Genomic DNA, 17,500 nt, shown 5'->3' with positions numbered 1-17,500 from the left:
CACAGCCTGGATCAGCTGGAACAGAATCTAATGCACCATTACTTTCCTCAGAAAAATCTATTTTCAAACCTGAGAAAAAATCATTCAGTTCATTTACTTTCCTCAGATCATCATCAGTACTGAGGCGTTTCTTTGTTGTGTTCATGTCATTGAGTCCCACAGAGTTTTAGAGTCCACTGTCATAAATCTCTGCTCTATAACGTCCTTATGATGCTTCCTGACATCCCTCAGCATCTGGTCGAGTTCCCTTTGCACTTCCTTCACCGCTGTTCTGTCATTATTTTTAAAAGCCATCTTTTAGTTATATAAGATTTATTTCTGGTGACCACACAAACCTGTATGTGGTCTGTTATTGTGTCAGTGACCACATCGATCTCCAGATTGTGAAATATGTCCCAGTTTGTGCCGAGGGAAGCTCCTCTGAGTGTCTCCATACTGTGTCTGTGTTGGTTTGTGGTTTAATCTGTTACAGTCCTGTAAACTGGGATTAACTGGACTGAATGCATTTTTTAAAGTTACCATAACATTTATCTAAAACTCTATTGTCCCGCGTGACACAAGTTATATATTGTTTGAATCCGGGGAGTGAGAGTTCCAGTCTGCAGTGGCTGAAGTCCTCCAGAATAAAGGTCGGCGCTCCAGGTGTAACGTTGCAGGTGAACACAGTTTGCTATTTGGGTCGCGGCTCTGGCTGCATTTCCACTGGGAGGACAGACTCTGCACAGATTATAACATCCCAAACTCCACTGGAAGATAGAAGGTCTGAGTGAAACACACCAGCCGTCATTCACAAACAGACAGACTCCGCCCCCTCGGCTCTAGATCAGTTCTGTCCGCTCGTATGAGACAGAAACCGTCCAGGATGTCCCGATGGAGCCAAGTCTCAGTGAACATCACACTCGATCCCTGTATTCACAACATACCTTAGTGTTGATGTGGAGGACGCTGCTGAGTATCACGCACGGCGGCGGCGGTGGACTGTTCCCTCACTGCTGCACCGCCCCCCCCCCCGTTCTCCGCTGTACCTTCACAACATCGGGGAGATCAACAGGTGGAGTCGTTCCCGTGGACCGGAGAGAAACAGAGCTTCTCTGGTGTAACACAGCGACGGCGTCACTTCTGAGGAAGGAAGTGTCTCACATGTTGGAAGTAGTTTCCCAAACAAACAGCGTCAGACGCAGTGTTTGTTCAAAGGTCGCCACGGCGTTTTAATCCACCTTCAATTGTTGCAGTCACACAACACAGACCCATAAAAGTACGACCATAAAAACCAATAAAACATTAAAAACAGCAGCAGGAGTCTGAGTCGCCAGCAGATTCCTGATAAACAGCTGAACGTTGGTGTCGAAAGGTTCAACAGACTGAATCATGTGACCTCTCGGATCAGCTGAGCAGAGACAAACGTGCAGTTAAAAAGTAAAAACAACTCCATGATGTTTGTTTTGTCGCATTTGCTGGTTTGACATTTTGTGTGAAACTCATTTTAACAGTTTGATCAGCTGATCGATTCACGTCGATCTATCATTATCAGATCAAGAGCTGAAGATAACGAGCTTCATAGCTGCGAATCAGGAGCTTGTCGTCGTCAGATGAATATTTAATCTCCTGCTGCTTCATTAATGAGACTGAAGATAAAAACTGTTTCAAACCAGAGAACATCAGAACATCAGAACATCAGAACGTCAGAACACTTCAGTTCCAGACAGATCTGATGATCAGTATTCTGGATGAATATGACCTCACACCTTTACGCTGCACAGGTTTTGCTCGCTGTAGAAACGTGTTGATGTGGTGAAATGTAACAGCGAGCTGAAGGAGTCAGCTGATGTTTCTGAATAAAACATGCAGCTGCTGCAGAGACTCCTGGGAGACAACGAGCAGGGAAAAGAGAACAGAAGAACGGGAAGAAAAATGACTGCCAGGTGACCTCACAGGTAAATACATCCTGTGAGTTAAGAACTTTCAAAATAAAAGAAATATTTTGAACCAAATTTCCCAGTTTAAGATTGAACAGATGTGTCCTCTGTCCTCCGTCCGTCCTCTCAGAAGCCTGAGGATCGGAGCTCAGATGGTGAAAATCAAGACTACCTCTTGTGAACAGGTATTAAATTATGGCCGTTGCCATGGCATCAGATTTCTCTTCATCGGTAACAATTAGACAAACAGATTCTCTTCAGCTGCTCTTGTAACATGAAGTCCCAGCAGGACGACACCTTCTCATTGGTCGGATGGTTGCAGGTGAGAAGCTTCTGAGTCCATCACTGCCTGGGGGCGGGACTTATGCACACCTGATGGATTTATTTTTGAGTGACAGGCTTGTTCAGGAACAAGTGCTCCACATGTCCTGCTTTTCAACAGTTCATCGATCAGAATGATCAATAATTTGATCATGAAAATAATGGTTCTTGTCTGCCCTGATGTTCTGTACAGACGGAACCCTCTGAGGTGGACGTCTGATCTGGGACCAGTGTCCTCAGTCTGAGACATCAGGACTCGTCTGCAGCTCCGATACATTTCAATTAACGAGTCGAGAGATTTAAACACGGCGGACCTGAAGCAGGACGGTTTCCTGTTCTGAGTGTGATAACAGCAGGACATCTGAGGACACTGCAGGACATCTGAGGACATCTGAGGACACTGCAGGACATCTGAGGACATCTGAGGACACTGCAGGACACTGCAGGACATCTGAGGACACTGCAGGACATCTGAGGACACTGCAGGACATCTGAGGACATCTGAGGACACTGCAGGACATCTGAGGACACTGCAGGACATCTGAGGACATCTGAGGACACTGCAGGACATCTGAGGACATCTGAGGACACTGCAGGACATCTGAGGACATCTGAGGACATCTGAGGACACTGCAGGACATCTGAGGACATCTGAGGACACTGCAGGACACTGCAGGACATCTGAGGACACTGCAGGACATCTGAGGACATCTGAGGACACTGCGGGACATCTGAGGACATCTGAGGACACTGCGGGACATCTGAGGACATCTGAGGACATCTGAGGACACTGCAGGACACTTCAGGACATCTGAGGACACTGCAGGACAACTGAGGACATCTGAAGACACTGCAGGACATCTGAGGACACTTCAGGACATCTGAGGACACTGCAGGACATCTGAGGACATCTGAGGACACTGCAGGACATCTGAGGACACTGCAGGACATCTGAGGGCATCTGAGGACACTGCAGGACACTGCAGGACATCTGAAGACACTTCAGGACATCTGAGGACATCTGAGGACATCTGAGGACACTGCAGGACATCTGAGGACATCTGAGGACACTGCAGGACACTGCAGGACATCTGAGGACACTGCAGGACATCTGAGGACATCTGAGGACACTGCGGGACATCTGAGGACATCTGAGGACACTGCGGGACATCTGAGGACATCTGAGGACACTGCAGGACACTTCAGGACATCTGAGGACACTGCAGGACATCTGAGGACATCTGAGGACACTGCGGGACATCTGAGGACATCTGAGGACATCTGAGGACACTGCAGGACACTTCAGGACATCTGAGGACACTGCAGGACAACTGAGGACATCTGAGGACACTGCAGGACATCTGAGGACACTTCAGGACATCTGAGGACACTGCAGGACATCTGAGGACATCTGAGGACACTTCAGGACATCTGAGGACACTGCAGGACATCTGAGGACACTGCAGGACATCTGAGGACACTGCAGGACAGTGCAGGACATCTGAGGACACTGCAGGACATCTGAGGACATCTGAGGACACTGCAGGACATCTGAGGACACTGCAGGACATCTGAGGACACTGCAGGACATCTGAGGACATCTGAGGACACTTCAGTACATCTGAGGACATCTGAGGACACTGCAGGACATCTGAGGACACTGCAGGACATCTGAGGACATCTGAGGACACGGTGACGGATGCTGTGGACCGGAGTGTCACACATTAAAAGTTTATATTCCAGTCTCCTCTGCAGCTGTTGTGTCCTCGACCTGCTGTCTCATTAAGTCTCTGAGGATGGACACATAAAGAGACAAAAACAGACTGAAGGCGGAGAACACGCCCCCTCTGTTCACATCACAGGAGGCTCAATGACACGATGTTCTGGCTGCCATGACGACACGCCACGTTTCTTTATAAGAAACCTGAAGATGGAGGATTTTATTTATTTATTTTATTGATCTCATGTAGGACGTCTGTCTATGTGAGACGTTTCAGAGCTTACTGAGGTGTTTTATTTCATTCTTAACTAGCTACCATGTTATCAAGCTAACCCTAGCTTCCTAACGTTAGCCTGCAGCTAATGCTAACATAAAGAGACGAGCATCGAAGGACAGGTTCAAGTTTTAGCCTGAGACTTGATTAAACGTTAAAAACTTAAAAAACCCTTCACCCTTCATATTTTCCACTGAATGTGACATTAGGATTAGCTGCTAGCGTTAGTATTAGCTGTTAGCATGGTGGGAAATTAGCATCATCCAGCAGCCAAACACGTAAAATACAACAAAATGATGATTTACTGCCAAGTTTCTGGTGAATTTGAACATTTATCTATCAGAAAGATGGAAGATGTTCACATTTATTCAGTTAATTTTCCACCCTGGCTCACAGACTATCATTAGCAAGCTAACGTGGAAGCTAACGATGAAAATAAACTCCTCAGTGAAATCGAAAATGATTAAAAAGACTCAAGTGTCATTAGTTCTGCTGTTGAAGTTTACAACTCAGCTGTTGAGTTAAAAGTGTCAAGAGCAAATATTAGTTCTTCAAATTCATTAAACAGCGTCTGAACTGATCTTCGTCACAAAACAAATTTCATCCATCATCATCGTTTTCTTTCCTTTTTTATATAAATACATCGTGTCTCTGATCTTAAAATCAATGTGACTCTGATACATGTAAACACTCTGACACTAATTTAATTCATTTAATGGTTTAAAACGGTTTTTGTTCTTTTCATGTTCTGCAGATAGAATCTTATAATTCCAAGCAGAAAGTGGGTTCTCAGGATCAGGTTCTACCTGCATTTGACCTGTTCCACAAAATCCCAGTTACATATTTAATAGGATTTTGATTTTGTACATTTAGAAAACATTTAGTGTTTGTCATTTTTCTGTATGACAGAATCTGAAGCTCAAGATCTTCGATCTACTCAGAACGCAGATAGAACCGTTCTGAGGGGACGACGCGTTGCTCATGTCGTTCTATATAATTGTTGTTATTTATGTTTGAAGCTGCTGATGTTCAGAAAGTTTCATGTTGTTTTTATGTTACGTCTTTGTCTCTTTGGTTTGTTCAGGTTGGTTGTGAAGACGACTTCCTGTCCTCGGTTGTAAATCAGAGATAAACGTCTTCATCTCTGTCAGTCTGTGATGGAGAACGTAGGTTTGTTCAGAGAACTTAAAGTACATTTCCTGCTTGTTGTGGTAATAGAAAGCGGCTAATTATCTCCCACTCAATTACAAATATTGATCAGCTGCTTGGCTGCAGCTGCTGGAATCACACTAATGGTCCAACTGTGTCCAACGTGGAGACATAAATCAGACAGAGAGACACTGAGACTGCAGAGCTGCCAGCTCACTGCAGAGGAAACACCCTGCAGACACACTGAGTCACTGTTTACACCCCATGTACCTGAACACAACACACCTGCACAGAACAGGTGAGTCAGTTCGTTGTGTTCAGGTAAAGTTTTGACTAATTTTGTAATTTAAAAAAAAGTCTAGATTCTCTGATGTGAATATTTTCTGGTTTCTTTCTCTCTGACAGGAAACTGATGATCTTTGAGTTGTGGACAAAAGACATTTGAGGACGTCGTCTTGGACTTTGAGAGACATTTGATGGATCAAACAATTAAACGATTAATGGAGAAAATGATCAACAGATTAATCAACAATGAAATAATAGTTTGTCTCACAATCATTTGATTAAAATGAAATTCTTTGAGTGCAGTCGACACTTGATGTGCTGAAACTTCACAGGTTTGAGTCCCAGCCTGAAGACGTCTTCGAGGGACATAAATAGGGACGTCCCGATCCGATCACATGATTTTCAAGTGATCGGAATCGGGTGGAAATGATCAGATTTAACCTGACAAAACAACAAGCATGGACATAATGACGTTTTAAATTCATCCTGAGGTACAAACAGATGTCAAATGTTCCACAACATCAATATTCATTTGTTGCACAGACAGAAAAAACATCACAGTTTACGGCTCAGACAACATAAATGTAGCGAGCTGGTAGTTAGAAGGCTAACGCAGGACAAACGTGTCTCCTCAGGACAACGAAAATGTCTGCAGTTTGTAGGTATTTTAAACTGGACAGTGAAGGCAGCGCAGCAGACTGGTCATTTTTTCACGTGGTGGAAACGTGGACGTGTTCTCTTTTTTCCTTCTTCTTATTAATGCACTGCTGAAGTGTCGGATCGGGACTCGGTATCGGCAGATAATCAAGATCACATGACTCGGAGGCAAAAAACTGTGATCGGGACGTCCGTGGACAAAATGACTCATCACTGTCTCAGTTATTAATTAATGAATCAGAGATAAATGGTGTAAATGTGCCGAGTGGCTCAATCAACTCTTCACTTGTGAACATTAACGATTTAAAGTGTGAGCTTCAGTCAAAGTTCATGACAGCAAGCAGCAAAGTGACAAATGAAAGATATGAATCAGTTCCACCGTCTGATGTCTGCGACGCTGCCGAGACGAACGCCTGCGTCTCCTCGAGGCGTTCGACGTGACAAAACTGTCCCACTGTTATTAAGAAACAGCCGTCTGACAGAGTGAGACCTCTTCACTCTACAACCAGCTCTGACACCGTGTCAAACACTCTTCATCCTCATCTTCATCACCCTGAGGGACTGGGAGAGACTGACAGCTCCTGGTGCACCTGAACACAGCACGCTGCATTAAACAGGACAGCACTGAGGACACAACGTTAGCATGTCAGGCTATCTAATGCTAGCTTACTAGCTTTACCTCCAGACAAACTGATGTCACCACTGCATCAAACTAAGAGTCACGCCGTGATTTTTTTATCAAAGTGGGTCGATGATGATGCGTCTCTCTGTGGCTCGCTGTCTCAGGTCTAACCCGGGTTAGCTTAGCTCTTATCCCGGCTGTCTTCCTGTGGTGATCGTGGTCCAGCTGGTCCGGCTCGGTGACCCGTCTCAAGGTCCGCTGCTCTAATCGAGTCCCTGCTTTTCATTTTCCCACGTTAATGAGTTAATGAGTTAATGAGTTAATGAGTTAATGAGTTAACGAGTGCATCAAACACATACAGGTGTCATATTGTCATTTGTTAGCTGAGATGTAAGCTAGCTTTAGCCTCACTCTGTTAGCATTAACGTCACATCATGTATGCAGCTAATCATTTGTATTTTTACGTATAATATTAAAAACAGCTTTGAGAATATTTCATTTGGTTTATTTTGTCTCATCATGTTGAACCAGTTTGTTTCTGGAGATAAAACTTAAATGTGGAGACGTTTAAATCCAACAACACAAAAATGAGACAAGATCTTTTTGTCGTGTATAGAGCTGCAATAATTTATCAAATAATTGATTATGAATAGATTATTAAATAAATCAACAACTATTTTGATAATTGACTTTGAGTCACTTAAAAAAAATTAAATTCTTAATAAATTCTCTGACTTTAGCCTCTTCGACTGAATATTTTCTGGTTTCTGGTGACGTCATGCTGAGAAACTGAACGATTTTTTATGGACCAAACAACTAATCTATTAGTCAAGAAAATGATCGACAGATTAATCAATAATGAAACTAATAATTCCAGGAAAGGCTTCTGTCTCTGTGTTCCACATGTTTAAATTCTTCTGTTTCATCATCAGGTGGTGATTTCAAAATAAAAGCCTTCTTGTGGGATTTTGTGAGAAGCAGCCGAATCTGTTCTGACTAATCGCTTTGAGGCGCTGCCGTCACGGAGGATGAAGCTTTTTCTTTCAACACTCTTCCTTCTTTGTGAGGAAGACACTCAGAAAACGTGACGGAGGCGGGGAGACGACCACGAGTCCATCCGTCCAGCCAGAGGAGGGATTATCGTCTCCTGACAGTCCGTTTGAAGCGAGGAGGCCTTCAGCGCCCGCAGAGAGGATTCGCTTAATTACAAAGTGCCAGTCATGATCACGGCGGGGCGTTTCTTCTTCATGTTCCTGTCAGCCGCCGTACCATCACTTATTATGAATGAGACGGGAAAGTAAAAGCTCCTCTGGGGAGACGAGGCCGCCGGGTCGGACGCTTCATTAATAAACCAGCAGCAGCAGCAGCAGAGGAATCAGTGCAGATACAGAGTTTAAATTCACCTTCACCTCCAGAGACTCAGAAACATCTACACCTGACCTCGTTCAGTCTGTCCAACACGTCTCTGCTGTCTCTGCTGTCTCTGCTGTCTCTGTCTCTACTGTCTCTGCTGTCTCTACTGTCTCTGCTGTCTCTGTCTCTGCTGTCTCTACTGTCTCTACTGTCTCTGTCTCTGCTGTCTCTACTGTCTCTACTGTCTCTGTCTCTACTGTCTCTGCTGTCTCTACTGTTTCTGCTGTCCCTCAGAGCTCGAGGACAACATATTACAGTTTAACACCAGGAAATATGGAGTCAAACATCCATTCAGTCAGTCCAACACGTCTCTACTGTCTCTGTCTCTACTGTCTCTGCTGTCTCTACTGTGTCTGCTGTCTCTACTGTCTCTGCTGTCTCTGTCTCTGCTGTCTCTACTGTCTCTACTGTCTCTGCTGTCTCTGTCTCTACTGTCTCTGCTGTCTCTACTGTCTCTGCTGTCTCTGTCTCTGCTGTCTCTACTGTCTCTACTGTCTCTGCTGTCTCTACTGTCTCTGCTGTCTCTGCTGTCCCTCAGAGCTCGAGGACAACATATTACAGTTTAACACCAGGAAATATGGAGTCAAACATCCATTCAGTCAGTCCAACACGTCTCTACTGTCTCTGTCTCTGCTGTCTCTGCTGTCTCTGTCTCTACTGTCTCTGCTGTCTCTACTGTCTCTGCTGTCTCTGTCTCTGCTGTCTCTACTGTCTCTGCTGTCTCTGTCTCTACTGTCTCTGCTGTCTCTGCTGTCCCTCAGAGCTCGAGGACAACATATTACAGTTTAACACCAGGAAATATGGAGTCAAACATCCATTCAGTCAGTCCAACACGTCTCTACTGTCTCTACTGTCTCTGTCTCTACTGTCTCTGCTGTCTCTACTGTCTCTGCTGTCTCTACTGTCTCTGCTGTCCCTCAGAGCTCGAGGACAACATATTACAGTTTAACACCAGGAAATATGGAGTCAAACATCCATTCAGTCAGTCCAACACGTCTCTACTGTCTCTGTCTCTGCTGTCTCTGCTGTCTCTGTCTCTACTGTCTCTGCTGTCTCTACTGTCTCTGCTGTCTCTGTCTCTGCTGTCTCTACTGTCTCTGCTGTCTCTGTCTCTACTGTCTCTGCTGTCTCTGCTGTCCCTCAGAGCTCGAGGACAACATATTACAGTTTAACACCAGGAAATATGGAGTCAAACATCCATTCAGTCAGTCCAACACGTCTCTACTGTCTCTGTCTCTACTGTCTCTGCTGTCTCTACTGTCTCTGCTGTCTCTGTCTCTACTGTCTCTGCTGTCTCTACTGTCTCTGCTGTCTCTGTCTCTGCTGTCTCTACTGTCTCTACTGTCTCTGCTGTCTCTACTGTCTCTGCTGTCTCTGCTGTCTCTACTGTGTCTACTGTCTCTGTCTCTACTGTCTCTGCTGTCTCTGCTGTCTCTACTGTCTCTACTGTCCCTCTGAGCGCTCGAGGACAACATATTACAGTTTAACACCAGGAAATATGGAGTCAAACATCCATTCAGTCAGTCCAACACGTCTCTACTGTCTCTGCTGTCTCTGCTGTCTCTACTGTCTCTGCTGTCTCTGCTGTGTCTACTGTCTCTACTGTCCCTGCTGTCTCTACTGTCTCTGCTGTCTCTGCTGTCTCTGTCTCTGCTGTCTCTGCTGTCTCTGCTGTCTCTACTGTCCCTACTGTCTCTGCTGTCTCTGCTGTCTCTGTCTCTGCTGTCTCTACTGTCTCTGCTGTCCCTCTGAGAGCTCGAGGACATCATAATAAATATTTTAACACCAGGAAATATGAAGTCAAACATCCATTCAGTCAGTCCAACACGTCTCTACTGTCTTTATTCTGTATCTCACTCGTTCTTGAGACGTGGGACAAAACATGTCGTACCAAAAAACATTAAAAATGAATACCAACCTGCTAATTCCAATTTTTTGTTGAAAATGTATTCTTTACGGACTTATATATATGAAATAAGTAATTCATGAAATATTTTCTTTTGTTTTAATAACTGTCTTCAAATTGGTTAAAATCCTCCAAAATCTCAAACTAACAACACCTGCTGATAAAAATGTGCTATTATAATCATCTTTGTTTTAAAATATATATTTTTACAAAAATGTTGGTCCTTTAAATTTATGTCCCAGAAGATTTAATCAGGCATAAAAAGGGTCAGCTGTACCCTAAGGACCCCTGTCTCACTTCCTGGTTTAAAAAAGGTCAGAATGCTGTTCAAACTCGTTCATTCAATAATGTTTCTATCAGATGTGTCTCAGCCAGAACATGTCGACTCTGTCGTCCTAAATCAAAGATCAATAAGAATTATGGTTTAAAAATGTGTATTTTGATTCGCACTCTGAGACACTTTAAAAAATAAAATGGCTGCTCACTATGACAACGCTGTGAAATAAAAACTCCATCAGATTTTCCATTTGACAGAGTCGAAACATTTAATCAGCAGTTCGGCTCGTTACAAAGTTTAATAGAAAAAAAAGTTTGATCTTTGAAATATATTTTACAGTAAAAATCAAAATGCAGTTTTGTCCCTCTGGGAAGGAACAGTAACTCTACAGGAACAGCTGATGGACACACAAACAAAATAAAACCTATTGTTTACATCGTTCTTTTTCTACTGTTGCAGTTGCCATGGTTACAACCTGTATCAGTTGTACAGGACACAGTAAAACTTCAAGTTCTGGGTCCTGACAACAAAAATAATGAAGTTCACACATATTCATGTTCATTAACAGCATAAACGCTGTTAATGAACATGTGTGTGTGTGTGTGTGTGTGTGTGTGTGTGTGTGTGTGTGTGTGTGTGTGTGCGCGTGTGTGTGTGTGTGCAGCAGTGGTGTGTTCAGGAACTCAGTGGTAACTGAGACACACAGTCCAAAGTAAACTGACTGATCTGATAAAACTTCTATTACCTTTGTGGGCGAGGCAGCGGATGCTCTGTTTGCTCTGGATGTCCCAGAGACGAACGGTCTCATCATGTGACCCAGAGAGGAGCAGCGTCCCGTCCATGGAGACAGATAGACACGTCACCAGGTTCCTAGGGAGACATTCAGAGCGGCCATGTTGGCTCAAAAAGGTCTGATCCAGGTCAGAGCAGCTCACACACTCATTATAAACTGTGTCCAATCAGAGCCCAGCTCTGTCAGGACAACTTGCTATTGGTCAGAATTCAGCAGAGTTGATTTGACAAACTTTATTTAAACAACTGACAGACAGTCTTCACCTGTCGTCATCTCACCTGTGTCCTTTGAACACCTGGTTCCCGTCGGTGTCGGACTGGAAGGATTTGTCCCGACTGAGACTCTGTAGATCAAACACAAACATACTGAGTGTACAAACTCTGATTCCTATTGGTCGAGTTCAGACGGTTTAACCAGCTGACTCGTCTTGTTGGCCGTCTGTTCTGTAATTGATCATTAAATTGATCAGAATATTTAGAGACTCTGAGCCAATAAAAACAGAAACAGAACTGAAACTGTTTGAACGAACACTTCAGTTCAATCTGCTGGTCTGACTGTCCACACACTGTCTACACACTGTCCACACACTGTCTACACACTGTCCACACACTGTCTACACACACACTGTCCACACACTGTCCACACACACACTGTCCACACACTGTCCACACACACACTGTCCACACACTGTCCACACACACACTGTCCACACACTGTCTACACACTGTCCACACACACACTGTCCACACACTGTCTACACACTGTCCACACACTGTCCACACACACACTGTCCACACACTGTCCACACACACACTGTCCACACACTGTCTACACACTGTCTACACACTGTCCACACACACACTGTCCACACACACACTGTCCACACACACACTGTCCACACACTGTCTACACACTGTCCACACACACACTGTCCACACACTGTCTACACACACACTGTCCACACACTGTCTACACACTGTCCACACACTGTCCACACACACACTGTCCACACACTGTCCACACACTGTCCACACACACACTGTCCACACACTGTCCACACACTGTCCACACACTGTCCACACACTGTCTACACACACACTGTCCACACACTGTCTACACACTGTCCACACACACACTGTCCACACACTGTCCACACACACACTGTCCACACACTGTCCACACACTGTCCACACACACACTGTCCACACACTGTCCACACACTGTCCACACACACACTGTCCACACACTGTCTACACACTGTCCACACACTGTCCACACACACACTGTCCACACACTGTCTACACACTGTCCACACACACACTGTCCACACACTGTCCACACACACACTGTCCACACACTGTCCACACACACACTGTCCACACACTGTCCACACACACACTGTCCACACACTGTCTACACACTGTCCACACACTGTTCACACACTGTCCACACACACACTGTCCACACACTGTCCACACACACACTGTCCACACTGTACTCTTCTTTGTTGGTTTCTGATGATTTCTGTCACTCCTCCTTTAGTCCAGATCAATATCTAGTGTACCAGAGTGTCAGCAGAGACCATCACTGGGACAGAAAGAAAGACACATCGTCCCGATGATTATTTTCATGATGAGTTAGTTGTTTGGTCTATAAAACGTGACTCTTCATTTACTGACAGAAATGACAAAGAAGCTGCGACCAGACGATGTTTCACTGAAGCCAGGCTTCAGCTCTGAACCTGCTAACATAAAGCTAAGCTAACATTCGGAAGAAGACGCCGCTCAGCTGCTGGGAAACAAAAAACACTGTTCGGGTCAACAAGTCTGTGACTGACTGATCAGAAAACTGACAATATGTTAATAAATCAATAATTGTTTGAATAATTTGTCAAACAGAAATACAGAGTTATCTCCAAAGTAGGGCGTCACAATTATGGCCAAAATGTTAATCATGATATTTTGATAAATATTGAAATCACGATTATTAATCACAATTATTCATTACGTTATGGAAAACATATTTTTATTGCACTTTCTATTTTAAATAAAGAATACGTGAACAATTCTTTCAGTTCAAAATTAAACTTAAAATAAAAATAAAGGTCAGTCACAGTTTGGACTGACGTGACTCGTGAAGGACTCGACAGCTCGTCATTTTTCATACAGTGCAGGAAAAACCACTGTGGAGAAATAACTGTGAAGGGATCATATATTTCTTGTCCAGTGTTTTGATCATGTTTCTGAAGCCTTGGTTGCTCACAGTATTTATCGGACAGGTGGACGGACACGGTGTCGCCCGGTGCAGGGCTGCTGTTATGGTCGTCTGGGTTGGCGCTGGATCAAAACGGGGATTTAGTGGAGTAGCGTTAACTTTGGCCTTCATGTATTCATCCTGTTTGTGTTTGTGGTGATTTTTCAGGTGGTTGAATAAGTCACTTGTGCTGCAGACAAAACTTTATTACACTGTGCAAATGATTTGTTTTTGGTCGACATCACCTGCCCTGAATCCAAAACACCTCCAGACAACAGATGTTGATCCTTTTCGAGGCTCCTCGCCTCCAGATGCTGCTGTACCGTCATTTTCTGCTCCTGACATGACGTTTCACATCAGGCCACCGTTGAATAACTTCAGGCTGCTGCTGCTGAAAGGCGCTTAAACAGCTTCATGAAGCCCCAACCCTTCGTTTGCCCCCTGGTGGTTGGCTGACTGGTGGTCGGCTGACTGGTGGTCGGCTGACTGGTGGTTTGCTGACTGGTGGTTTGCTGACTGGTGGTCGGCTGACTGGTGGTCGGCTGACTGGTGGTTTGCTGACTGGTGGTTGGCTGACTGGTGGTTGGCTGACTGGTGGTCGGCTGACTGGTGGTTGGTTGACTGGTGGTTGGCTGACTGGTGGTCGGCTGACTGGTGGTTGGTTGACTGGTGGTCGGCTGACTGGTGGTTGGCTGACTGTTGGTTGGTTGGCTGACTGTTGGTTGGCTGACTGTTGGTCGGCTGACTGGTGGTCGGCTGACTGGTGGTCGGCTGACTGGTGGTCGGTTGACTGGTGGTCGGCTGACTGGTGGTCGGCTGACTGGTGGTCGGTTGACTGGTGGTTGGCTGACTGGTGGTCGGCTGACTGGTGGTTGGCTGACTGACTGGTGGTTGGCTGACTGGTGGTCGGTTGGCTGACTGGTGGTTGGCTGACTGACTGGTGGTTGGCTGACTGGTGGTTGGTTGGCTGACTGGTGGTTGGCTGACTGGTGGTCGGCTGACTGGTGGTCGGCTGACTGGTGGTCGGCTGACTGGTAGTTGGTTGGCTGACTGGTGGTCGGCTGACTGGTGGTTGGCTGACTGACTGTTGGTCGGCTGACTGGTGGTTGGCTGACTGACTGGTGGTTGGCTGACTGGTGGTTGGCTGACTGGTGGTTGGTTGGCTGACTGGTGGTCGGCTGACTGGTGGTTGGCTGACTTGTGGTTGGCTGACTGGTGGTTGGCTGACTGACTGGTGGTTGGCTGACTGGTGGTCGGTTGGCTGACTGGTGGTTGGCTGACTGACTGGTGGTCGGTTGGCTGACTGGTGGTTGGTTGGCTGACTGGTGGTTGGTTGGCTGACTGGTGGTTGGTTGGCTGACTGGTGGTCGGCTGACTGGTGGTTTGCTGACTGGTGGTTTGCTGACTGGTGGTCGGCTGACTGGTGGTCGGCTGACTGGTGGTTTGCTGACTGGTGGTCGGCTGACTGGTGGTCGGCTGACTGGTGGTTTGCTGACTGGTGGTTGGCTGACTGGTGGTTGGCTGACTGGTGGTCGGCTGACTGGTGGTTGGTTGACTGGTGGTTGGCTGACTGTTGGTTGGTTGGCTGACTGTTGGTTGGTTGGCTGACTGGTGGTTGGCTGACTGGTGGTTGGCTGACTGGTGGTTGGCTGACTGTTGGTTGGCTGACTGGTGGTTGGCTGACTGACTGGTGGTTGGCTGACTGGTGGTCGGTTGGCTGACTGGTGGTTGGCTGACTGACTGGTGGTTGGCTGACTGGTGGTTGGTTGGCTGACTGGTGGTTGGTTGGCTGACTGGTGGTCGGCTGACTGGTGGTCGGCTGACTGGTAGTTGGTTGGCTGACTGGTGGTCGGCTGACTGGTGGTTGGCTGACTGACTGTTGGTCGGCTGACTGGTGGTTGGCTGACTGACTGGTGGTTGGCTGACTGGTGGTTGGCTGACTGGTGGTTGGTTGGCTGACTGGTGGTCGGCTGACTGGTGGTTGGCTGACTTGTGGTTGGCTGACTGGTGGTTGGCTGACTGACTGGTGGTTGGCTGACTGGTGGTTGGCTGACTGGTGGTTGGCTGACTGACTGGTGGTTGGCTGACTGGTGGTTGGCTGACTGGTGGTTGGTCGGCTGACTGGTGGTTGGCTGACTGGTGGTTGGCTGACTGGTGGTCGGCTGACTGACTGGTGGTCGGCTGACTGGTGGTTGGCTGACTGACTGGTGGTTGGCTGACTGGTGGTTGATATGCAGCAGAGCCACCATTCGATCATGTCAATTTAATCATGGCAGCCAAAATCGTGATTAAAATTCGATTCATCGTGTAACTCTACTCCAAAGTGACGGAGTTAGTTTTTCTGTTTTCTCTGAGTGAACTGAATCTGGCGAGACATCTGAGGACGGCGCCGTGGACACTGAGACACTGAGATCAATCTGATCAATCTGATCAATTTGATCAGGCTGACAGAAAATGAATCAAGGAAACAGTCTGGTATTTTTCAGCGGTCAGAAATAGATGAGTTTCTTTCACAGCAGCTTCAGTCAGCTGAGCAGATCTGAATGTCCTCAGAGGACAGAGGACAGAATCAGGATCAGTTCAGGTGATGTTTGTAGTTTCAGTTCAGAGGATGCAGATTTAAACGTCCCGACACGCTGAACAAAGAATAATCACCATGTTTGTCTGAGTTTAGGTGATATTTGCAGAGCAAGGAGCTGCAGCAGTTTCAGCTCAGGGGACACAGATTTAAACGTCCTCAGAGACCAAAGACAGTAGATCGGTTCAGAGGGAGGATGAGGAGGATGTTTCAGGAGGACGAGCTCTACGTTTTGTTTGGAGGATTAACTCGGTGAAGCTTTCAAATGTAAATGTGCTGTGGAGAGAAACAACAGTGTTGAGACGGAGAGAAGAAAAGACGGACAGACGATGAATGAAGAGATGAATCATCAGAAATGTTTCTACTCTCGAGGATTTATCCTCATCTGTTTCTCCTCAAACACTGTTTTTATTTAAAGACAACTGAAGAGACAGCGTCGTCTCTTTATAGTCTTTATTTCAGCAGGTAAAAGAGTCATTAAGATTAAAATCTTTTTTAAGAGCGACCTGGACAAACAGACAAACACAACTGTCACACAACAAACCACAGCATCCAAAGAATACAGAATATAAATCGACCGGGGGCTTTTCTGTCGATCCTCGCAATCGACTTGAATTCTCTCAGAGATCAGCTGTAAATTATTCCACGACGAAGCAGCAGAATATTTAAAGCTTTTTTAAAAGCACAGTTCTGTTCTGCCTCTCGGGAACAGCGTCTGCAGAATATTATGAGAGCGAAGGTTGTACTGATTCTGGTTTCTACGTATGAAATCAGATACGAAGGAACCAGTTCAAGAACAGATTTTGTATTCAGGCCAACTAATGTGAGACACACAGAGACTTTGGTGTCAAAGCAAATCACCGTCACCCAACAGAAAAAAAATAAAATCCAAATTTAACTTTCAGCTTGGAGACGAGGTTTACTGTTTGTGTTGAGACAAACTGATGTGAAGATAAACTGAACTCACACTGATGAAAACAATAGAAAATAATCTTTACTCAAATGGAAATATGATCTATACCAGAGGGTGGACAAAGGACAATGTAGGACATAGGACAAAGAATTTAATTTGTATAGAAAATAAATTATGTAATTTGTAGGAAACTGAATGTGGCTTTGTAGCTTAAAATTAGAAATAAAAACAGAATGCAATGATTTTCAAATCCTTTTGGACGAATATTCAGTTGAAACCAGAACAAAGACAAGATATTAACTGTCCAAACTGAGACACAGACAACAGTCAGACGGCGTCTGTGAACCCGAGACACTAACTGTTGACGTTTTGGACGTGGGACATTTGTAGGATGAAGGAGGGAGTTTGTTGGACGGACTGAGG

The 17,500-nt window shown here is 45.6% G+C and overlaps 1 protein-coding gene across 1 annotated transcript in view; it reads right to left on the bottom strand.

The window, feature by feature from the left end:
• wdr18 (WD repeat domain 18) overlaps positions 1-17,500 on the bottom strand; it is a 46,604-nt gene that overhangs the window by 11,983 nt on the left and 17,121 nt on the right. The window contains exons 6-7 of the mRNA XM_084714312.1: positions 11,612-11,676; positions 11,286-11,410 (exon numbers count right to left, since the gene is read on the bottom strand). Of these exons, the coding sequence (XP_084570438.1) occupies positions 11,286-11,410; positions 11,612-11,676 (190 nt within the window). The remainder of the gene's footprint in view (positions 1-11,285; positions 11,411-11,611; positions 11,677-17,500) is intronic.

The sequence above is a fragment of the Lutjanus erythropterus genome, unplaced genomic scaffold (genome assembly GCF_056507025.1).
Source record: "Lutjanus erythropterus isolate fLutEry1 unplaced genomic scaffold, fLutEry1.hap2 Scaffold_187, whole genome shotgun sequence".
NCBI lineage: Eukaryota > Metazoa > Chordata > Actinopteri > Lutjaniformes > Lutjanidae > Lutjanus > Lutjanus erythropterus.
This window is presented reverse-complemented; position numbering and strand designations above follow the sequence as displayed.